Below are 21,427 nucleotides of genomic sequence, written 5' to 3'. Positions count from 1 at the left end.
GGTGTATGTGAAAATGTAAGGAACATTTTTTGAATTGATGTTTCGGAAATTGCATTTAGTGTTTGCAGAGTTTTTCAGAGAATTCTGTATTACGGTTTTTTCCGTCATCTCCTCTCCCTTTCGGCTTCTTTTTATGAACCCATTTTTTTGGGTTGTCTGTCAATTGTTAACATTTTGTTGCAAACTATCTGTATAGCAGGTTCCTTTACCAATATTTTTTTCTGGAGCTGCCAATGAATTTAAATTTTATCAGGTTGTGTATCATTTTTTGTCAGATATTTTTCATATTCCCGTTTTTTTAAAATGCTTAGTATAATTACGGGGAAAATGCATTTGATCAGTGAGGATGATTGCTTTTCTACTTCGAGTCGTCTCCGGAATTCTTTGGGCTATGTTTTTTGTTTCGCCGTCTAACGCTCTTTTTCGTTTTACGTTCACGAAACAAAGCTGAAAAAGTCAAATTTTCTGAATGACTTCTTCCTCTCACTAACGGCGTTTTAAGTTCTTTTGGTGGGAATTGATTTTGATCATACGTGACGGACCTCACTCAATAAAATGACTTTCGCACTTTAAAACTTTAGTTTAATTTGAATTAGTTTAAGGTCAATGGAATTCATATGTGCAGTAAAGGCCCTTAATAACAGAGTGTTGCAAAAGGATTTTTAACACGCTTTATTGATTTATCGTTAAAAGTTTTTTTTACCTAGCTTTTGGAGCGCCGGCGATTTTTAAAAAATTTTTTTAGCTGTATCTGTTTCTGTCACGCCCACGGGGCTCGGAGCTACGGGGCTCGGGTAAATTCAAAAAAATGTTGGCTTTACTGTGGAATAGAACTAAAGTGAACTGCTGCAAATGTACTATATTAAAAAAGCTTTGTTTTTTATGGTAATATCATTTTAAGACAGTTGTTAGGGACACCTGATTACTTTGTGGCGTCAAGAGGATTTTGAAGTACCATTTTCAAGTATTTTAATGGTTTTCACCTGATTTCCCGAGAACGTTTGTTAAAAGTTTTCCAATAGTGGCTACTAATATTTGCTTTGTCTATTCAAGTTTTCACCTAATATCCTAAGCTCCTTAAGATTTTAGGTCGATTTTCTGATAAGTGTTTTGATCGTACTCAAAAGTTGACTTTGGTACTCAGTTTAGGGAGAAGTTTGTTATTGGAGCTTTCATTGTTATTATTGATCCAATTGAATTTGAGTACCGAATTTGGACAATAAAGGCTGTTGAAAATCGGTTTGATTTTTTGGATTTTTCATAACTACGAAGCAGTTGATAGAGCTTAGCTATTTAGCATTGACCTGTTTTGTTTCATCTTACGCTTATTTTTCGTGTTTTTTTTTTAACGCTGCCAACCACAAAACAGCTATTTTGTGCACGGTAAGCGGGCAGGCGAGTACTTTCATGTGTGTGACAGCTAGTTTCATGTCATTAGCAGCTGGTTTCAACCTAATTGTTTGTTGAATTTATTTATCATAAATGACATAGATCACTTTATAATGACTTTCAGCGCCATTGTTAAGGAGACTTAAGGTTACTCTAAACCTCTTCAAAGTCAAAAGTTGAGTGCGCCAAATTTGTTTTTTTTTGTAGTTTTTATTTGCTCTAGAAGAGAAGCAGTTATTGTAAGCGAGTTTTTATGCAAATTTTCCGCTTGACCGTTTTTCGAGTGACTTTAGCGCCGTTAACTTTCTGCCTTTTGGATGATCTACAGTTCTCTCTCATTCACAATTTCAAGCAGTTGAACTCAATGGGGGGCAATTAAATACTAAATTTCAAATGATTAGTGCGCCGAAAGAAAGGCCATTTTTGCACTTTAAATCTTAGTAGTATATATTAACCTCTAATGAGGTTATTTGAAGCCCCTAGTGAATTTTTTAGTCGAATTCGGGCTTCACAGCCGCCACCACCCCCGCGCACAGGTTGTAATTGATTAAAGCTCCCACTAGTCGTTCGAGTTCTTCTGACGTTGGTCGGTTACGTTTTAAACTTCCAACTGAGTGAAATAATTATAATTAATAGCCGCCCTCATCTTCTTAGCCGGCTATTATTGCGCTCGTATTTTTTTTTTTTTACTTCGTCAAACTTTTTTTCGCTTTACCATTTTGCCGCTTTTTCGACATTTTGCGTGAAATCTTTTTGACTTCTCTAGGCTAGTTTCTCTCTTCTCTCATTCTGCTAAAAGGGAATTTGAACATCAGTTGCTAAGCAAAGCAATTCAAAATGAACAGAGTCGGTATAAAAAATTGAAGTCAGAAATAGAAATGGGATAAACCCATAAAGCCCAATTTTAGATGCCCGCTATTTCAACGTCGTTCCTATAAGTCTTAGTTACCACCTCTAATGCTTATTGGTGTTGATAGTAGCCCCTGTAGCCTCTCTCTCAGAAACAGAAGTATGTTCAACTACGAAATGCCATCAAAATAAATCGGACTTAAAAAATATTTTTGTACAAAAATCTTTTTTTTTCAATATATTCTATTCGTTCAATCCCAATCATGCTTATTGGAATCAACGGCGGCTATTTTCCGGCAATCTGCCGGGTATGTTTAAAGTGGCGTTTTTTAAAGACCTTAAGCACCATTTGACAGTATTTTTCCGACGTAAGTTGGTTATGTTTGATCTTCTGGAGGTTTTTTTTACTGAATCGTCTGCGTCGATTTTTGCGATCGTTCAATGATGTTTCAAGCAGCTGGTTTTAACTGAATTGTATGATAGTTTTTTCGATCATAAATGACTTACCTCACTTTCTAATTGAATTTTAACGTCAATATTGAGCTGACTTAAGATCTTTCTCAACCTCTTTAATGTCTGTTCTCTAGCCCGCAAGTCTATTGGAGGTAGTCCGGCAGTCAGTCGGCTTTTTTAGGTGTTCATTCATAGCCGCCCTCATCTCAGCCGTCTATTATTGCGCTCTGTTTTTTTTCGTCGAATGGAATTTTTGTATAGCTTTACCTTAGTCAACAGCTTATTCGTTTTTCAATCTTCATGTTCTTCTGCAGGCTAGTTTCATTCTTCACTCATTCTGTGCAAACTGTTATTAAACAGCAGTTGCTCAGCAAAGCAATATAAACTTAACGGAGTTATAAAAAGGAAAGCAGAAGTAGAACCGGGGTAAACCCATGAAGCCTAATTTTAGATGCCCGCTACTGAAGCTTCGTGTAAATCTTATTTACCATTTCTAATGCTTATTGGTATTGATACTTCCCCCTGTATCCTGTCATTGAGGAACAGGAGCATGTGTAACTACAAAATGAAATAAAAAAATTCGTTTCAGCGCACTTTTCATTTGACTTTGAGTATTAAATTGCCGCCAATTGAGTTCAGCTGCTTGAAATTGTGATTGAGAGGGAATTTTAGATCACTCAAAACGCAAAAAGTCAAGGGCGTAAAAGTCGGGCTGAAGAAAAAACAACTTCAATATTTCATTTAAAAAAAGTTTTTTTAAATGAAATATTGAAGTTGTTTTTTTCTTCAGCCCGCTAGATGTCTCAAACAATCCTTAATAGTTTGTCTACTTTAATAGGAAAGATCGCCTCAGTTGAAGACACGAACTAATCAAACCGTCATTTGGACACATTTCGAACCTGCACGCTAATTTGTGTTTTGTTTGTTCTGCAGGTCTCCCCTTTTATTGGGTGAGATGACTACGTAAAATGGGTTTTCCAACAATTAATTTGTTTCTTTTTACCATATTAGCTTGAAGGTCGCAAGGGTGAAGCAGAAATTCATTGAACATTATATTGAGGGGATTTGACAATTTTTTAATAAAAACTTTACTATATATTTAAAACTAAAATATAATAGAGAAAAATTCCGGATGCTTTAGAAAATCATCAATTGGACTAACTTATTAAACTTCAGTATGACAGAATAGGAAAAATTATACAAATTTGTTGTTTGAATAAACTAAGCTGGAAATGACCAAAATAACAGCTCCAGAAAAATATCAATTTAACTATAAATAGATATCGAACAGTAAGTGAATTCGAGAGTGATTTGTCTGCTATATGGTCTTCGTTAAATTGAATGATCAATTTAAGACGTATGTAGCATTTGTTACGGTTCAAGGAGAAAATGCCTTAGTTCGAATGCTATGCTTTGTTATTGAAGCTCTGAATTTATCCCTACAGCGTTGATGAGTTTGGATGTTGTTATCAGGTGTCACCGTCAACTGGATTTTGCGTGGAGTGTGAGTCCTCAACTGGGTCTCCCTCCAAGGGAATGTCCTCTGCCTCAAACAGGGCGTCGCCACGCACCCACCAGCTCTTGCAGAGGTCACTGGAGACAGCCCTCAGCAACTCTGGTCGGCTCCAAGCCGTAACAGGTTGGGTACATTGTATGCTTTGTTGTTTACATGCGATTATTTTTTGTTGCATTTTTTTCTAGACGCACATTGTCTGCTTAAATCAAAATTGCTACAAAAAGCTCAATTAAAACTTAAAATTAATAGCCGCGAAGCGATAGTGAGGCTATATTGGCCCCATCTGGTTTTTTAAGCCGTATCTAAAAAGAATCGGCGCGGCTCAACGTAGGGCAATTTCATTCAATGAAAGTAGTTTTCGTTGCTCATTTTTTTGAAAAGAAAGGGTTCTACTAGGCTGAGTTAAAGGTTTTTGGTAAGGTTTATAATCGTTTTGAATAAAATTCTTTAGTAGTTTTTGGACATTTTGTAACAAATTTTAATGTTTTTGCTGCTATAGACGCGTTTTAATCTGTGTTCGGCAAATATCAACAGTATCTTTATATTAAACATATCTGTCTAAGTTGGATTGAGTGGCACTGATTTTTCTTTACAATGATTTTTCAGGGATATTTATTCACTTTAGTATAGCTCGCTGATTTTTCTTTGTAAAATTATTGTAAAGCTATACTAAAGTGAATAAATATCCGTGAAAAATCATTGTAAAGAAAAATCAGTGTTCGGCAAATATCAACAGTATCTATATATTAAACATATCTGTCTAAGTTGGATTGAGTGGCACTGATTTTTCCTTACAATGATTTTTCACGGATATTTATTCACTTTAGTATAGCGGGGTATAACGTCAGCCGGCTATTATAGTAGCACTATTTTTTTTATTAACAGCTGCCCTCATCTCAGCGAGCTATTACATGGGGCCTATTTTTTCAATCCAAAGGATTTGGATTTTTTGGTGTGCAGTTTTTTACAATCCAAAGATTTTGGATTGTAATGGTGCTCTGTCTTTTTTACGAACCGAAGAGGAGTATTGAGATTCTACAGTTTTTTTTAGCTGACGCAAGTTTTTTCGTGACTTGAACTTCTGAATTTTTGCGAACATTGACTTCTGTTTTCTTAATTGCTCTCGTAAAATTTTCGCTTGACTTTTTGAAGGACTTTTACGCCCTCGACTTTTTGCGTTTTGCGTGATCTAAAATTCCCTCTCAATCACAATTTCCAGCAGCTAAACTCAATTGGCGGCGATTCAATTCTCAAAGTCAAATGAAAAGTGCGCTGAAACTGATGCCATTTTTCACTTTCAATCCTAATAGTGGTATATATTAACCTCTAATGCGATTATTTGAAGTCCACTATTGAACTTCTTAGTCCCACTCCCCCTCGTCTGAAGAACGCTGCAATTGATTAGAGCTCTCACTAGTCATTCGAGAGCAATTCTTCCGACGTTTAGTCGGTTATGTTTTAATTTGTGATAAAGTTTTCGAAAGTTCTTCTCATTGCTGTTTATTGACCTTTAGAGGCAAATGAAACTTTTTAGGACTTGATGATTGGTTAGTAAATGGATTCTAGAGAGAAGGAAACTGTTTTGAAGATATTAATGTCAGAAATTTAGGCGACTATTCAAAACTACTTTTTCAATCTATAGGGGAAGTGAAACTTAGGGTCAACGGTGAGTAACTGGATAGTGTTTTACTTTAATGTTTTGTTTTTCAATCTCTGGGTGCCAACTCAGCTTTTTCAAAGTTTATGTATGCATCGGTTAATGCTTAAATTTTAGAGGCATAAATAATTTATTTTTGAGAACAGTGATGTCGAAAAATTGAGCAACTTTCATCTAGCTTTTGCTAGTTTTTCCAATTTTTAATTGCTCTCAAAAGAAGTTTGTTGCAATTATATTAGTCCTGTCGGTCTTTTTTTTATGCGATTCTTCACTTGACCGATTTTTCGTCTGACGCTTTTGACTTTTCGTCCTCAAAAACGGGATAAACAGGTAGCGCCCAGCGGGCATTAAGTGCTCTTAGAGCCTTTTAGCTCTGTCTCAGCTCAAACTGTTTTGGAGACTCATACTTATACTTATGGTGTGAAGGGCGGTTCTTAGAGGTTGAAGAGACCCCCCACTGTTGACCCCCCCCCCCCGTATTGCCCCCCCTCCACCGCGCTTTTGCCCTCCACGCCAGTGTTGCCACCCCCCTCAATCAGCCCCGTTTGCACCCCTCCCCCGCCCCTTCCGTGGCCAGCTACTGACGAACAACCGCTTGCTAAAAACGCAAATTTATACTATTTTGCAATTTTTCAAGCTTTTTGAAAATTTTTAACATTTTTTTGACAAAACGTGCAATTTTTTTCAATTTTTTGTACTTTTTTTCCTTAGTCTAGTCTTTCAAGACCCAGGGGCCAGAAAACATCCTATGGGGTTCGATAATAAGTTACTGACATATTTTTAATGGTAATGGAATAGTTTTTCAAATTTTTAAGTTCACAAATATTAGCAATTTTTTTTTATAAAACTTGCTTTTTTTCAAGTTTTTTTGAATTTTTTGTCGGTTTTTAGATTTATTTCAGACTTAAGAGCCACGAAACCTCCTCTAGATTTTGAATTTAGGTTTCTCAATAATAATTTTTCGATCAATTGGAATGTCTTGCAATGTTTTAATAACATCACGAATTTTAGCATATTTTTGTTACTTTTTGACATTTTTCTCCAATTTTTAAACATTTATAGTCATTATTCAGAGTTTTTGAGCCTAAAGGTTCAAAAAAGCCTCTTTTAGGGTTATTGGGAAGTTTTTTGTTGGTCTTGGATTAAATTTCAATTTTTCGATATCAAGTTTTAGCAATTTTTTTTAAAACTTGCATTTTTTTGAAGTTTTTCGAAATTTTTTGTCATTTTTTAGATTTCCCTAGCCTCAAGGGCCGCAGAACCTCCTCTAGGGTTTGATAATATGTTACTTCATAGGTTATAGACGTGATGGAATGTTCTTCAAGATTTTAATATTACGAATTTAAGCAATTTTTAAATATATTTTCAATTTTTTCATGTTCTTGAATTTTTTCCGGCAACAGAGGCCCTGGGACCTCCTGCAAGGTTTGATAATAAGCTGCTGCCTAGTTTATAGAGTTAATGGGATTGTGATCAACTTTTTTATGACTCCAGCTTTAGTAATATTTAAAAACTTTAAAACGTTCAGTTTTAAATTAATAAAATTTAAACTTTTCAAATTTATGGAAAATTTTTATGTTCCAAGCGTATGGATCTTTGTGAGCCAGTGAAACTATTTCAGGCGCGAAACAGGGATACTGGATAGTCTATTGAGACAACGAATTGGTTCTCAAGATATTAATGTCTTGAATTTAAACAAGATTTTGTGAAAATTTGCATTTTTCAATTTTTTTCAATATTTTCTGTCCTTTTCTGAGTTTAACGACCGTTACTGGCCAACGAAACTTTTCAGCATCCTTTTGGCAAAACTTGCATTTTTTTCCAATTTTTTGACATCGTCCTTCAGGTTTTTTGGGCGTAAGGGTTCAGAAAACCTTCGTTAGTGTTTGATAATAAGTTGCTAGAAGATTTTTGATCTCAATAGATTATTTTTCAACTATTAATGTCTGTCATTTTTTCTAGGTTTTTCCAGCCTCAAGAGCCACGGAACCTCGACTAGGGTTTGATAACATCAATGTACTGCATAGTTTTTAGATGTAATCAAATGTTTTTCAAAATTTTAATGTCACGAATTTAAGCAATTTTTTAAAATATTTAGCAATTTTTTCAAATTTTTCGAATACTTTTGAATTTTTTACGGCACCAGGGGCCTGGGACCTCCTCCAAGACCTGATAATAAGCTGCTGAATAGTGTCTAGAGTTAATGGAATGGTGATCAATATTTGTATAAATCCAGTTTTAGTAATTTTTGGATAAAATTTAACTTTTTCTTTTCAAATTTTGGGAAACTTTTTGTCTCAAGTTTATGGATCTTTATGACCCAGTGAAACTATTTCTGGCTGAAAACAGGGACACTAGATAGTCTCTTGAGACAATGAAAAGGTTTTGAAGATAATAATATCTTGAATTTTTACAAGATTTTGTCAAAATTTGATAGTTTCCAATATTTTTCAATATTTTTTGTCCTTTTCATTGGTGGCCAACAAAACTTTTTAAGTCTTGGAGATGAGTTACTTGACAGAACTTTCGAGACAAAAAAATTGGTTTTGATTTTTTATTGCGGAGATCAAAACTTTTTTTAATTTTGTCTTTTTCAGTTTTTTTCTATGATTTATTTATTAACATGGTTAGAAAATTTGTTAAGTTGCAGTGTCGAATCCAGTCATGGAAGATGTTCCTGTGTCTTTCTCTCTTTTTCGGCTGGGGTTCCTTTCCTTCTCTTTCTCGTTCACGTTTTATCTCTCTCTCTCTCTCTTTTTTTTTGTTGATTCCGCTTTTCAGCTGCTGTTATGTGGCCTAATGTCACCATCTCTGATCCTCATTATCATTGAGTTATAGTTGAAATGTTTTTTATCATAAATGATTTAACAAGCAAATCGGCCAAGCGAAAAGCAATTTTTCGCTTGACCGATTTTTCGTCTGGACTCATTTGACTTTCGTATTCAGAAATGGGATAAAGAGGTAGCGCCCTGAGGACACTACACTAAACCGTGGCTAGCTGATGACGACGCCAACCGCTCGCCGGTCGTTTGAGAGCAATTCGCCCGACGTTAGTCGGTTATGTTCTTAGTTTTTTATTCGTATACAGAGCTAAACGAAGTATGCAAAATAAAACAAATTCGGGATGAGTTCCATTATAAAGTTTTGGGAATCTTCTGTTTTCATTTTTTCTGAGCTCAAGTTGTCAATGAAGCTTTTCATGAGCTCGGTACTTTGTTTATGCATAAATGTGAGCAATGAGTGAGAAAATGTTCCAAAGGTGAGTAGTATTTTGGCTTGGTTCTCTATATTAGCTTTAATAACATAATTTAAGTTCCTTAAAGTACTCCTTGCCCGGCTACTGGGGGTGAAGCGGGTGCTACATTAGAATACAACCACTTTCAGTTGTTCGGGAGCAGTTCGTGTGACATTAGTCAGTTATATTTCTTCTTGAAATTTAAGTTCACGACAAGCAAATTATCTTTGACTAATTTGTTTGTTATAGATGAGCTTGGTGGGATGGGCGTTGGAGCGAGTGGACGAGCAGGCTCATGTTTCAGCATTGACAGTTTGGTTTCTCCCAGAGTACGTACCAATATCTCACTGTTACCTCTTTATGCTTGATCTTACGGGCCGAAAAAAGATCTAGCTATTTTGAGTACAAATCTTTATTTCCTCATTGGTTAAAGACAATGGCCATAAGTGTGATCAAACTTGTGAAAATTCAAGCTAACTAGTTAGTACAGCTTGAGCAGCAATATAAGTACAGGAAAATACTTAACCGTCAAATGCGGACAAAATGCCAAACTAGTTTCACCGCTGGTTAAAAAGTGTTTCACATACAAGTATCATACAGGTAAGTGATCATACAGTGATTATCTTTTTCAGCCTTTTCACACCTTTTCTTTTCATCTCCTTGGTCAGGCTCGTTCGGTGATTTTTCTTTATACTTAACTAAATTGAGCTGAGGTGATTTGTCCGGAGGTAGATAAGATAATTAAGTATGGGTCTCCTTACGAGTAGGCCTTTAAGAAGACAGGACTGCCATACCGGTAACGTTGATCGTTTCAGAAAGACGTTTTTTTAAATATAGATGGTTTAGCAGGGGAATATTTCATCCTGAAATTTGTCCCCCTTTTCTAGCTTTGAAATTTGTATGACCTTGAAATTCCTGATGTTCGATTATTTGTAAGCGTTTAACAGTGGACGATTCTTTTTTCAATTTTCTAAGTGAAGTAAGGTCAAGTCTCTACAACAAAGATGTAACAATCTTATTAGCGTCCTCATTTTTAAGACGTTTTGCTTCTGATAATAACGCAGGGTTCCATGTTAATCTAAAATCGTGCTCACAGTAGATGACTTTCTCTTTGCTATGTTTTGGATTGTCCTCTGTTTGTATTTGCTATGGCGTGTAGATGAAAAAGAGAACTTCGGGAGAGTTGTTATGATATGTTGTGATTATAATTATGCGGGAAGTCACTTGAACTGTTTCAGCTGCACCAGACAGTTGATTCACAGCTGGCTGCTTCATCTGGTGAGTAGGAACCCATTTGATCACACTAACCTATCCAATCTATCCCCCCCCACCCCCCAATTCCGCAAGTTGGCTCTGTCCCCGCCCCCAGAATATATCAGTTTTCTGTTATTCCATTATTCCATCGCTAGCTCGGGGTTCCTGAGTTTAACCTAAATATGCATAATAGTATGCCATGAGCAACATTAACTTTTCGGATCATTTCCGTTTGTGTCCCCCCCCCCCCCACCCAGCTTAGTGGGCGCATATTATTTGCACCCCTCAGACGAACGTGCAATATTTTTCCATAGTGATATACAATGTAATTGCACGTACTCGTAACTGAGGGTGCATAACGTACTGGGGGAGCACAAACGGAAAAGATTCAACTTTTCTTTTGGGATTCGTGTTTTTGTAAGAAAAATGGGCCCAGCTTATTATTCGCACCCTCCCCCCCCCCCCGCCCCCCAGACGCCATGTTTTTACGTAATGATTTACTATGTAATGACACGTGCTCTGTAACTAGGGGTTGCATAACGTACTGGGGGCACAAACGGACAAGATCCCAATAATAAATGCTTATTATGGCATGATAATTCTTATTTTCTCGCCTTCTTGAAGAACTAGTATTTGAATGGCGTTCGTTTCCCTTTTTACACCTTGGTACTGACCACTTACTGATGTGGTGTGACTACTTACTGAAAAAAGGAATTACCAGAAAGCAAAAAGATTAAATAAAAATGATATTCATGCAACTACTGAATTATATGCTCTTTAGGTGCGCAACATTCTGATCACGCGGGATCGCAGCCTTCAAGTTTTTGTTTGCCTTTATCGGCCACCCTATCGTCTCCCATTTTACGAGCAGGTCTAACTAACCCCCCGATCCAGCAGAAAACAATGGGTGATCTGGAAAAGTCAGAGGATCGTGTTTCAAGTTTGCAGGCACATGAAGTGATGACGGGCAAGCAACGGTACCAAGTGTCACCGATCTCTGGTAGCCCGTCAACTGCGGGGTCGGGATCTTCATCGCGAGGCGCCAAGCAGGCATTGGCTTTTGCAAAGTTCGAGGACTATAATAAGAAGCGTGGAACCTGGGATCTCTCGCCTTTGCACCCGAAAACGCTTCCCTTCTCTGATCCCGAGACGATTAGTCAGTTGGTAGAGAAAGTGGCAATATCAACCTGCACATTGACTGCCGAAGAACAGGAGGACTTGTGTTACAAGTGCATCTTGATTGGCCATTTGCCTGCTGAATTGAGACCATATTGGGAAGATCCAAGGTCTCAAGGAGGAGATTACGGGACTCCAGCTAAGGTTCAAGCCATGACAGCGTCGCATCCTACCACGGCTACTTCAGGTTTTGCTTCCAACGCAAACTCCGCCACTAGCTCGTCGGGTTCTTTTGTCAGTTCGCCTTTGAGCTCAGCTAGTATTGTAGCTCAAGCCGTCCAGAGCTTGACCGCATCACAATATGTGGGTGGATCTGGAAATTCATCTGGCTCTGTCGGAGGCACTAAGAATTTGGGCTCGCAGAGTATGAGTGGACAAGCGTCAGGGTTGCAAGGATTGGCCAGAACTATCTCAATGGTTCCACCCGTAGCTTCAAGCAGTGTAGCAGGTGTAGTGTCTCAGTTTCAGTCTGAACGGATGGCGTCAGAGTCGCAGGAACGAATTAACTCTGTCATATCTCAGGTTTTGAGATCGTCAACTCAACCCATGGAGGGATCTAGTGCGGCTGCTTTTATGCAAAGTGGTGAGAAATTGCTCTTAAAACTATATTAAATGGTGATATGGATTGCAAATTACATTCATGTATGCTCTTTTTTCGCGTTATTCTCAAAACTGCCCCCCCCCCTGTTTTATATGCAATACATGAATTTGGTCTCTATATTTAGCCGCACTAATCTTTGCGCTATGTGGGTGATGGTGTTAAAGAAAATGGGGGAACCGTTAAAAGGCTCCAAAAAATAATTCCGCTATAAAATCAATGCGCTAGTTTGGCAAGTGGATAGCATTGGTATTTCGTTGCCTCGAGCTTTTGATAATTGTCGACACTTTTCAGTACCGGTCCCAGAAACAGTTGAAGAAGCGATGGAAAGTATTCCTGTTGCAGATCCACTGCCTATCGCGACCACTGCTGTTGAAATCAGGAAAACGATGTCTCAGGAGCAGCACTCTGACGTATCAATCTATGCACATCAACGCCCAACTGGCGAAGCTATGCCGGTTGAAGCTGTTAGCGAAGTGGTATCTCATATCGGATGGAAAGAAGCGAGTTTGAAGGATGGAAAAACTGAAGCAGTGAAACTTGAAAAAGATGTCAAAACTGAAGAGGATACCAAAGCAGTAGACAAAAAAGATCCCAATCAAGATGAAGATGACCTTGACGACGAGAGAAGGTCCCAGGTGTCCTCCCAGGACGCCTCCACAATCGCTGGTGAACGGGAACTTGAAGTAGCAAACGTATCAGTTGCAAGCTCAGTGAATGAGGAACAAATCGTTGACGTCACGCTTTCGCAACCTGAAAGCTCTGAGGATGATTCGGCTGTTGAAGGCAATTGCCAGAATAAAATGAAGGAATCAAGACAGCAGAAAGAAGCAGTTGATATAGATAGAACCGAGATTGTGAAGGGTCATGAAACGGAAGCTATGGATGATGTGGCTGATATTGGTTGTCAGGAAAGAGATAGAGTGATATCTGATGATTCCAAGAGTGCTTTAGTTGAGCAATCCCAGGAACAGAAAGATGGATCTCAGGAAGAATCAATGGAAGCTTCTGCTGATAAAAGCGTGGACGTTAAAGGAATGGACGCAAAGATTGTAGATAAAAAGGACGACACACACAGGAAAGTTTCTGTACGTAATGAGGGTGCAAAGAGTCCTGTCGCAATCACAAAGAAGGACGTTGCAAAACAATTCCACTCTTTGGCAATGGAGCAGTGCAACAACGCGCAAAAAAAATTTTCAGGTTTGTAACGTTACTTGATATTGAAAAATAACTGAAATTTCATATTGAAGAGACTTCAAAGTAGTTGATAACTATTTCAACAATTCGATCCTTGCAACTAAAAATCTAGGAGTATCTTAGATTCCTTAATGAGTTTGTGATAAGAAAAATTGCATTCAGATACATGTGACAGCATAAGTGTTAATGTTCTGTTGATAACATAAAAATTTAAAATTACAGAACTGCTGGCAAGTCTATATAATGCGTTCTGCGAGTTATTAATAGCCGCACAGCGATAGCTGAGGCTATTGTTGGCCTTCTCTTGGTTTTTTACAATTCAAAGAATTTGAATTGTATTGGTGCGCTGTGTTTTTTTTTTTTTTTTAAGATGTGTTCACACATTTTTCAATAACTTTGATCTTTCAAAACGGGATAAACCGGTAAAGCCCAGCGGGCATTAAGTTTCATTAGAGGCCCAAAGTGGGCTTTGGTAGTCCTTCAAGTGCTTATAGTGGTGCAGCTGCTGGGATGGCCTTAATTTGAGGTTAAAAGGTCATTTTTAGGAGTTTTTGGGCTCAAAATGGTGCAATTTTTCATGTTTTTTTGTGATTTTTTTAGGTTTTTTTTTATTAGTCTTAGGTTGAATTTTTTTAAAAGTTGATGAAAGCTTTTTTCGAGACAAGATTGCTTGTTATGATCATTTTATGAGCTATATGTTTTGGTACTACAAACACAAACACGCAAAATGATACTATTTTTCGCAATTTTTTTCAGGTTTTTTGAAAATTTTTGTCATATTTTGAGTTTTTTATTCAAGTTGTTTGAGTCCCAGGGGCAAGAAAACCTCATCAGTGGTTGGATAAGTTACTTAAAAATTTTTAGTTGTCATGGAATAGGTTTCAACTTTTCAATATCACAAATTTTAGCGATTTTTATTTTTGGTAAAATTCGCATTTTTTTCAGGTTTTTGAAAATTTTCGTTATTTTTCAGTTTTTCCAGCTTCAGGGACCAGGCAATCTCTTTTGAGGTTTGTTAATAGGGCACTGCATAGTTTCTAGTGACAAAGGAATGGTTTTTAACATTTTGATGCCTCGAATTTTATCATTTTTTGATAAAATCTGCATTTTTTTTAAGGTTTCCTAAAGTTTTTGTCAGTTTTTGATATTCGTATATTCTTATGTGCGAGAAAACATATTCCACGTTCTAATAAAAAGTTACTGCATGGTATTTAGTTTCAATGGATTTGTTTTGAACAATTTAACCTTTCGACTTATATAGAAGTATTTTGATAAAATTTGCAATTTTTTTCAAGTTTTTTCAAAATATTTGTTTTATTTCTTTTTTTTCTTGCCTCAGTAGCCAGGTAATTTCATCCAGGGTTTGATAGTATGTTATTAAATAGTCGGGCAGTAGTTGCTAGGCGGGCAATTGAATGGCTTTCATCCTTTTAGTAGAACGAATTTCTATTTTTTGAATTTTGAAATTTTAAAAATTATTGTCTATCGATCTATGAGTTTTTAAAGTTTGGAATTGCTGATGTAATACTGGACTGATTTAGGAAGCAGAAATTGTTTTTTAACATGTTTTTGAAATAGGTGTTTTTAAAGGGAAAAAATTTGGCCTTAGGTTTAAAAGCTTCAAGAGTTTTAGCAATGAGTATTTTTTTGTTTAGGTTTGATTCTTTGTTTCTCCATTTTATGAGATGATTTTGTTTGTGTTCTGGCTGAAATTGTTCAATTGATCTGCTGGTCAGGTAGAGTACGTCTGAATTTTTCTTTCAATTCTTTGAATTGTATTTCAGGACTTGTCCTGCTATGTTTTTTTTTATTTCGTCGTCATGATTTTTGTTACGACCATATGACGTCACAGCCATTTTTTGTTCATTCGTTCATGCAATTTCAACTGAATTGCATGTGTGACGTCATTTTTCGCTCTTAGTGGAGCGAGTTTTTTTGTTCATGCGCGTGCTTAAATTTTTGGTCACACTTGACTTACCTCACTCTCAAAAATGACTTCCTCAATTTGAAATTGACTTTTATTTACTTTAATTCAAAGAGATAAGGTCAAATGGGTGTGTATCACTCTAAATGAAGGTTATATGAGATCAGCTAATAGAGGCAGCAATAACTTATACAGATTTTTAGTCAAAGTATAACAGATCAGCCTTCAATCAAAAGACGAATTTTTTTGGTCTGTCTTTTTTACTGTTTTTTTTAGACTGCCGATCTACGAATCTATTGCGGCTATTTTCTGGCAATCTGCCAGCTATGTTTTTTTAGTTCTGCGTTTTGTGTTATTTTTTAAACCCATGTTTTGGCTCTGTCAAAATTACCTACAACTAAATTGCTATAGTGCAAAGCGATGGCCTGGGTCAATCTGCAGCGATTTCTTCGACAGCACCTGCACTGGTGGTGGGCAAGGAAGAACTGGAGGTGAGGTCAGAGGAGCTGCCGGCTGATTTGCTAACTGAATCTCCAAAAATTGAGGAAGAAAGTGGCCAGAACGAAGATCAGAGAGAAAAGCAGGAAGACAAGGACGAGAAAAACGAGGACTCTATGGGGAAAGAGATCTCAGCTCAGAAAAAGGTGAATTTTCATAGTTGCAGAGTTTTAAGTTGGGTGTAGCGTTTGAAGCAGTTGTTAGTTGCTCCTGAACGAACTTGTAAAAATTATAAGTTAGAAAGTAAGTTAGCACCCCTGTATTTTACGTTTTGCGACATGTATTTATTTTTCACGAACCTTTTCATACAATCAATCCCCTACCATAGTGGTCTTGCCGGCATGTGAATTTCAAATAATAGACAATACGCAATGGTAACTTACCATAAACCCCATCGTAAAGATGATCAGCCCCAACTAAGTTCCGCAGTAAAAAGAATGTTGCCACATTACATCACATTTTTTCTCCATTGTTTATCGCACGTGACTTATTTTTTCCCTCTCAAATCGGATTTTTGCTTACTTTTATTGGAAGAGTTAAGGTCAATTTAGGATATCTGAATCTTATTGAAAGTGATGTGAAGAGCTTTAGATTACTTAAGTTTAAACGAATTAAATTAAATCTACGATAAGCAAAATGTTTCTGAAGTTTTTCAAGAATTTTTTTTCCATTGTTTTTCAGACTTCTGGTATCGCTGCTATTTTCTGGCAATCTGTCAGCTATGTTAACATCATTTTAAGCCCCACTATTAAACCTATTGCCCTGCTATTATTACCGCGGGTTGAAGCAGCTACAATTGATTGCAGCTCCCGACGATTATTCAATAGCAGTTTGTCTGACAATCCTCGGTTATCTTAATTCCCTCGTCTTAGAGTTTTTATTCTGACATAACTGCAGCTATCAAGTCGATAGCCGGTATTGAGAATCCACGGCCTGTTTCTAAACTGGCTCGGTAACTTATCTAGTAATTTTTAATTGCTCTCAGACGAAGTTTGTAGCAATTATATTAGTCCTGTCGGTCTTTTTTAATAGCCGCACAGCGATAGCTGGGGCTATTATTGGCCTTCTCTTGTTTTTTACAATTCAAAGAATTTGAATTGTATTGGGGCGCTGTCTTTTTTTAAATAGCCGCCCTCATCTTCTCAGCCGGCTATTATTGCGCTCGTATTTTTTACAATTCAAAGAATTTGAATTGTATTGGAGTGCCGTCTTTTTTTTTAAGATCTGTTCACACATTTTCATGATTTTTGAAGTCAAATTGGAGTAGTGATTTTGGTCACACCGAAACAGGAAATGGAACGAAAAAGCGAGTGGTTTTGCGGCGTGAAATTTTTTCGCTCGAAATTTAAAGTAGAGTGAGAAAACGGTGTTTGAACAAAAATTCGCTTTCTCGCTAGTGGTTTTTTGTTCACATGCGGCAATTTCACTCTGATTTTTACTGTTTTTTCGATTTTTTAGATCGGATTTTTTTCTAAATGCTTTTTCCAATCCATTCATAATCCGTTTTAGGTCTAGTTTTTTTAGTCAATGAAAATTCTTTGAATTGTACGTCAGGACTTGTCCTGCTATGTTTTTTTACTTCGTCAAACTTTTTTTCGCTTTACCATTTTGCCGCTTTTTCGACATTTTGCGTGAAATCTTTTTGACTTCAATAGGCTACTTTCTCTCTTCTCATTCTGCTAAAAGTGAATTTGAACATCAGTTGCTAAGCAAAGCAATTCAAAATGAACAGAGTCGGTTTAAAAAATTGAAGTCAGAAATAGAAACGGGATAAACCCATAAAGCCCAATTTTAGATGCCCGCTATTTGAACGTCGTTCCTATAAGTCTTAGTTACCACCTCTAATGCTTTTTGATGTTGATAGTAGCCCCTGTAGCCTCTCTCTAAGAAACAGAAGTATGTTCAACTACGAAATGCCATCAAATTAATTTGAACTTAAAAAATATTTTTGTACAAATCTTTTTTTTTCAATATATTCTATTCGTTCAATCCCAATTATGCTTATTGGAATCAACGGCGGCTATTTTCCGGCAATCTGCCGTGTATGTTTTTAAGATCTGTTCACACATTTTCATGATTTTTGAAGTCGGTTTCGGTAGTGGTTTTTTGTTCACATGCGCCAATTTCACACTGATTTTTACTGTTTTTGGATCGGATTTTTTTCTAAATAGTTTTCCCAATCCATTCACAGCTCATTCTGGACCTAGTTTTCTGTTAGAATCAAAATTACATATCTCACTTGTGGTTTTTTGTTCTCCCTAGCAGCATTTTGACATTGATTTTTTTGTTTTTTTTTGTTTTTTTCAGCTGATTTTTTTAGAAATGGTTTTCCCAATTCACTCATTGTCCGTTTTAGGTCTAGTTGTTCGTTAAGTCAATGAAAATTCTTTGAATTGTACGTCAGGACTTGTCCTGCTATGTTTTTTCATTTCGTGGTCATGATTTTTGTTACGACCATATGACGTCACAGCCACTTTTTGTTCATTCATTCATGGAATTTCAACTGAATTGCATGCGTGACGTCATTTTTCGCTCGTAGTGGAGCGAGTTTTTTTGTTGATTCGCGTGATTAAATTTTTGGTCACACTTGACTTCCCTCACTTTCAAAAATGACTTCCTCACTTTGAAATTGACTTTTATTTACTTTAATTCAAAGAGATAAGGTCAAATGGGTGTGTGTTACTCTAATTGAAGGTTATTTGAGATCAGCTAATAGTGGCAGCAATAACTTATACAGATTTTTAATCAAAATATAACAGATCAGCCTTCAATGAAAAGACAATTTTTTTTGGTCTGTCTTTTTTACTGTTTTTTTTTAGACTGCCGATGTACGAATCTATTGCGGCTATTTTCTGGCAATCTGCCAGCTATGTTTATGCGATTTTTCGCTTGACCGATTTTTCGTCTGACGCTTTTGACTTTTTGTCCTCAAAAACAGGATGAACATGTAGCGCCCAGCGGGCATTAAGTGCTCTTAGAGCCTTTTAGCTCTGTTTCAGCTCAAACTGTTTTGGAGACTTAAACTTATGGTTTGAACGGCGGTTCTTAGAAGTTGAAGACACCCCCACTGTTGACCCCCCACTATTGCCACCAACCCCCGCACACCACGTTATTGCCCCCCCCCCCACCCCACTGTTGCCCACCCCCTCCCTCCCTACAAGCTCCCTGGTGCACCCCCCTTCCCCGGTGGCTACTGACGAACAACTGATCGGTAAAAACCCACAATTTTATATTATTTTTCACAATTTTTTTAGGTCCTAGGTGTCAAGGAACCTTATATAGGGTTTTAAAATAGGTTACTGCATAATTTCTAGTGTTATTGGAATGGTTTCAACATTTTAAAATCACGAATTTAGCTTTTTCATGACAAAACATGCAATTTTTTTTAAATTTTTTGACATTTATTTTTCATTAATCACGTCTTTCGAGACGCAGGGGCCAGAAAACGTCCTTAAGGATTTGATAATAAGTTACTGAAAAAATTTTATTTGCCATGGATTAGTTTTCAATTTTTGAGTTTGACCAATTTTAGCAATTCTTTAATAAAACTTCCATTTTTCTGAGTTTTTAGGTTTCTCCAGGCTCAAGGGCCGACGAACATCCTCTAGGGTTTGACAATAGGTTACCGTATAGTTTCTATTTGTAATGGAATGCTTTTCAACATTTGAACACCACGAATTTAAGCTTTTTTTAAAACAAAAATTGATATTTTCAATTTTTTGACTTTTAATGTCTTTTCAGGTTTTTCAGCCTAACAGAAAATCTCCGTTAGGGTGTGATAATAAGCCACTGGAAATTGTTTTTTGGTCATGGATTATTTTTCAACTTTTATCACAATTTTTTGCAATTTTTTATGCAATTTTCAAGTTTTTTTTAATTTTTTCGTCATTTTTTTTAGGTTTCTCCAGCCTCAATAGTCACATAACCTCCTCTAAAGCTTGATAATAGGTTGACGAAAAATTTTACTCGCCACGGGATGGTTTTCAACACTTTAACATCACGAATTCTAGCAGTTTTTTTTTAAAAAAAAAACTTGCATTTTTTTCAGTTTTTTGACATTTATTGTCGTAATTCAAGTTTTTCCGCACCCAGGGAGCAGAAAACCTCCTTGAGGTTTTGATAATAAAGAAATAAAGAATTTTTATTGGCCATGATTAGTTTTCAGCATTTTAACATCACGAATTTGAGCAATTTTTTGATAAAACATGCAGTTTTTAATTTTTTGACATTTTTTCCTTATTCGGGTCTTTCCAGTCCCAGGGGCCAGCAAAAATCCTATAGGGTTCTGATAATAAGTTATTAACATATTTTTAGTCGCCATGGAATAGTTTCTCTACGTTTTAATTAAAAACTTGCTTTTTTTTCAAAATGAAAAATTTGTGTAGCTCTTTTCAGCCTCATGAGCCAAGCAACCTCCTCTAGGGTTTTGTTATAGATCACTTCATAGCTTCTAGATGTAAGAGGATGTTTTTCAAAATTTCAATATCAGCAATTTTTAGAAAATGTTTGCCAATTTTTTCAAGTTTTTTTACTGTGTTTGAATTTTTGTTATTTTTGTGGCACCATGGTCCTAGGGATCTTCTCCAAGGCTTGATTATATGCTGTCGCATAGTTTCTTTAACTAATGGAATGGTTATCAATATTTTAATGAGTCCAGCTTTAGCAGTGTTTTGATAAATTTTATTAACATATAAACATTTTCACTGCAAAAAAAATCTGGAAGCTTTTTTAAAGTTTTTCAATATTTTGCAAATTTTTAAAATATCAGTCATTTGATTTATTTTCTAACAAGGCTAGAAACCTAAAAGTTGCATAGTCGAATCAAGCTAGAGCTAGCCTCACTGAACCGTGGCTAGCTACTGATGAATCCAACTGCTCGCCGGTCGTTTGAGAGCAATTCGCCCGACGTTAGTCGGTTATATTTGTATCTGTTGCCATTTATATGTTACAGCTAGTGCACTACTATCTAATAATTTTAATAAATTGTCCTGTTGTTGCGAATACAATACAAGCGTCAATGATTATATAAACAGGTGTTTCTAAGCAAAATGTAGCTCCCGAGAGGACACTATTAGACCGTCTGGTCCGTTTTCAATTCTAACTATGACTCCTAATGCTAAGATCTCAATTAATAGACGCACAGCGATAGCTGGGGCTATTATTGGCCTTCTCATGTTAGTAGAGTGAAAAAATGGTGTTTGAACAAAAATTCACTTTCTCGCTAGTGGTTTTTTGTTCACATTCGGCAATTTCACTTTGTTTTTTTGTTTTTAATTTTTTGGATAGGATTTTTTTTTAATGGTTTTCCCAATCCATTCATAGTTCTTTCTAGGCCTAGTTTTTTGTTAGAATCAGATTTACATTTATCGCTGGTGGTTTTGTTTTCTCGCTAGCGGCATTTTGTCATTGATTGTCTCATTTTTTTAGAAATGGTTTTCCCAATTCACTCATAGTCCGTTCTAGTTTATTGTTTAGTCAATGGAAATTTTTTGATTTGTATGTCAGGACTTGTCCTGCTGTTTGTTTTATTAGCCGCGAAGCGATAGGGTTATTATTGGCGACATCGTGATTTTTTTTTAATTCGTCTTCTCCATCGATGATTTTTACGGTCCTGACTTGGAATTGACTTTTTCAATGACTTCAGTGGCTTCTACTGCTTTGCAGTTAAAATTCGTGTGCGT

General features: G+C 36.4%; 2 protein-coding genes across 2 annotated transcripts in view; one reads left to right on the top strand and one right to left on the bottom strand.

The window, feature by feature from the left end:
* Window positions 1–21,427, bottom strand: part of LOC142339478 (uncharacterized) — a 604,341-nt gene that overhangs the window by 400,306 nt on the left and 182,608 nt on the right. The gene's annotated exons all lie outside the window — the stretch shown is intronic.
* The window catches only part of LOC142339473 (uncharacterized), a 72,947-nt gene that overhangs the window by 43,769 nt on the left and 7,751 nt on the right, over window positions 1–21,427 (top strand). The window contains exons 9-14 of the mRNA XM_075389516.1: window positions 4,165–4,330; window positions 9,349–9,428; window positions 10,338–10,377; window positions 11,135–12,112; window positions 12,422–13,327; window positions 15,660–15,892. Coding sequence (XP_075245631.1) covers window positions 4,165–4,330; window positions 9,349–9,428; window positions 10,338–10,377; window positions 11,135–12,112; window positions 12,422–13,327; window positions 15,660–15,892 — 2,403 coding nt within the window. The remainder of the gene's footprint in view (window positions 1–4,164; window positions 4,331–9,348; window positions 9,429–10,337; window positions 10,378–11,134; window positions 12,113–12,421; window positions 13,328–15,659; window positions 15,893–21,427) is intronic.

Source organism: Convolutriloba macropyga, chromosome 5 (genome assembly GCF_964194025.1).
Source record: "Convolutriloba macropyga chromosome 5, txConMacr16.3, whole genome shotgun sequence".
In the NCBI taxonomy this organism is placed as follows: domain Eukaryota; kingdom Metazoa; phylum Xenacoelomorpha; order Acoela; family Convolutidae; genus Convolutriloba; species Convolutriloba macropyga.
The sequence above is the reverse complement of the archived record's forward strand: the minus strand, read 5'-3'. Positions and strand labels throughout refer to the sequence as shown.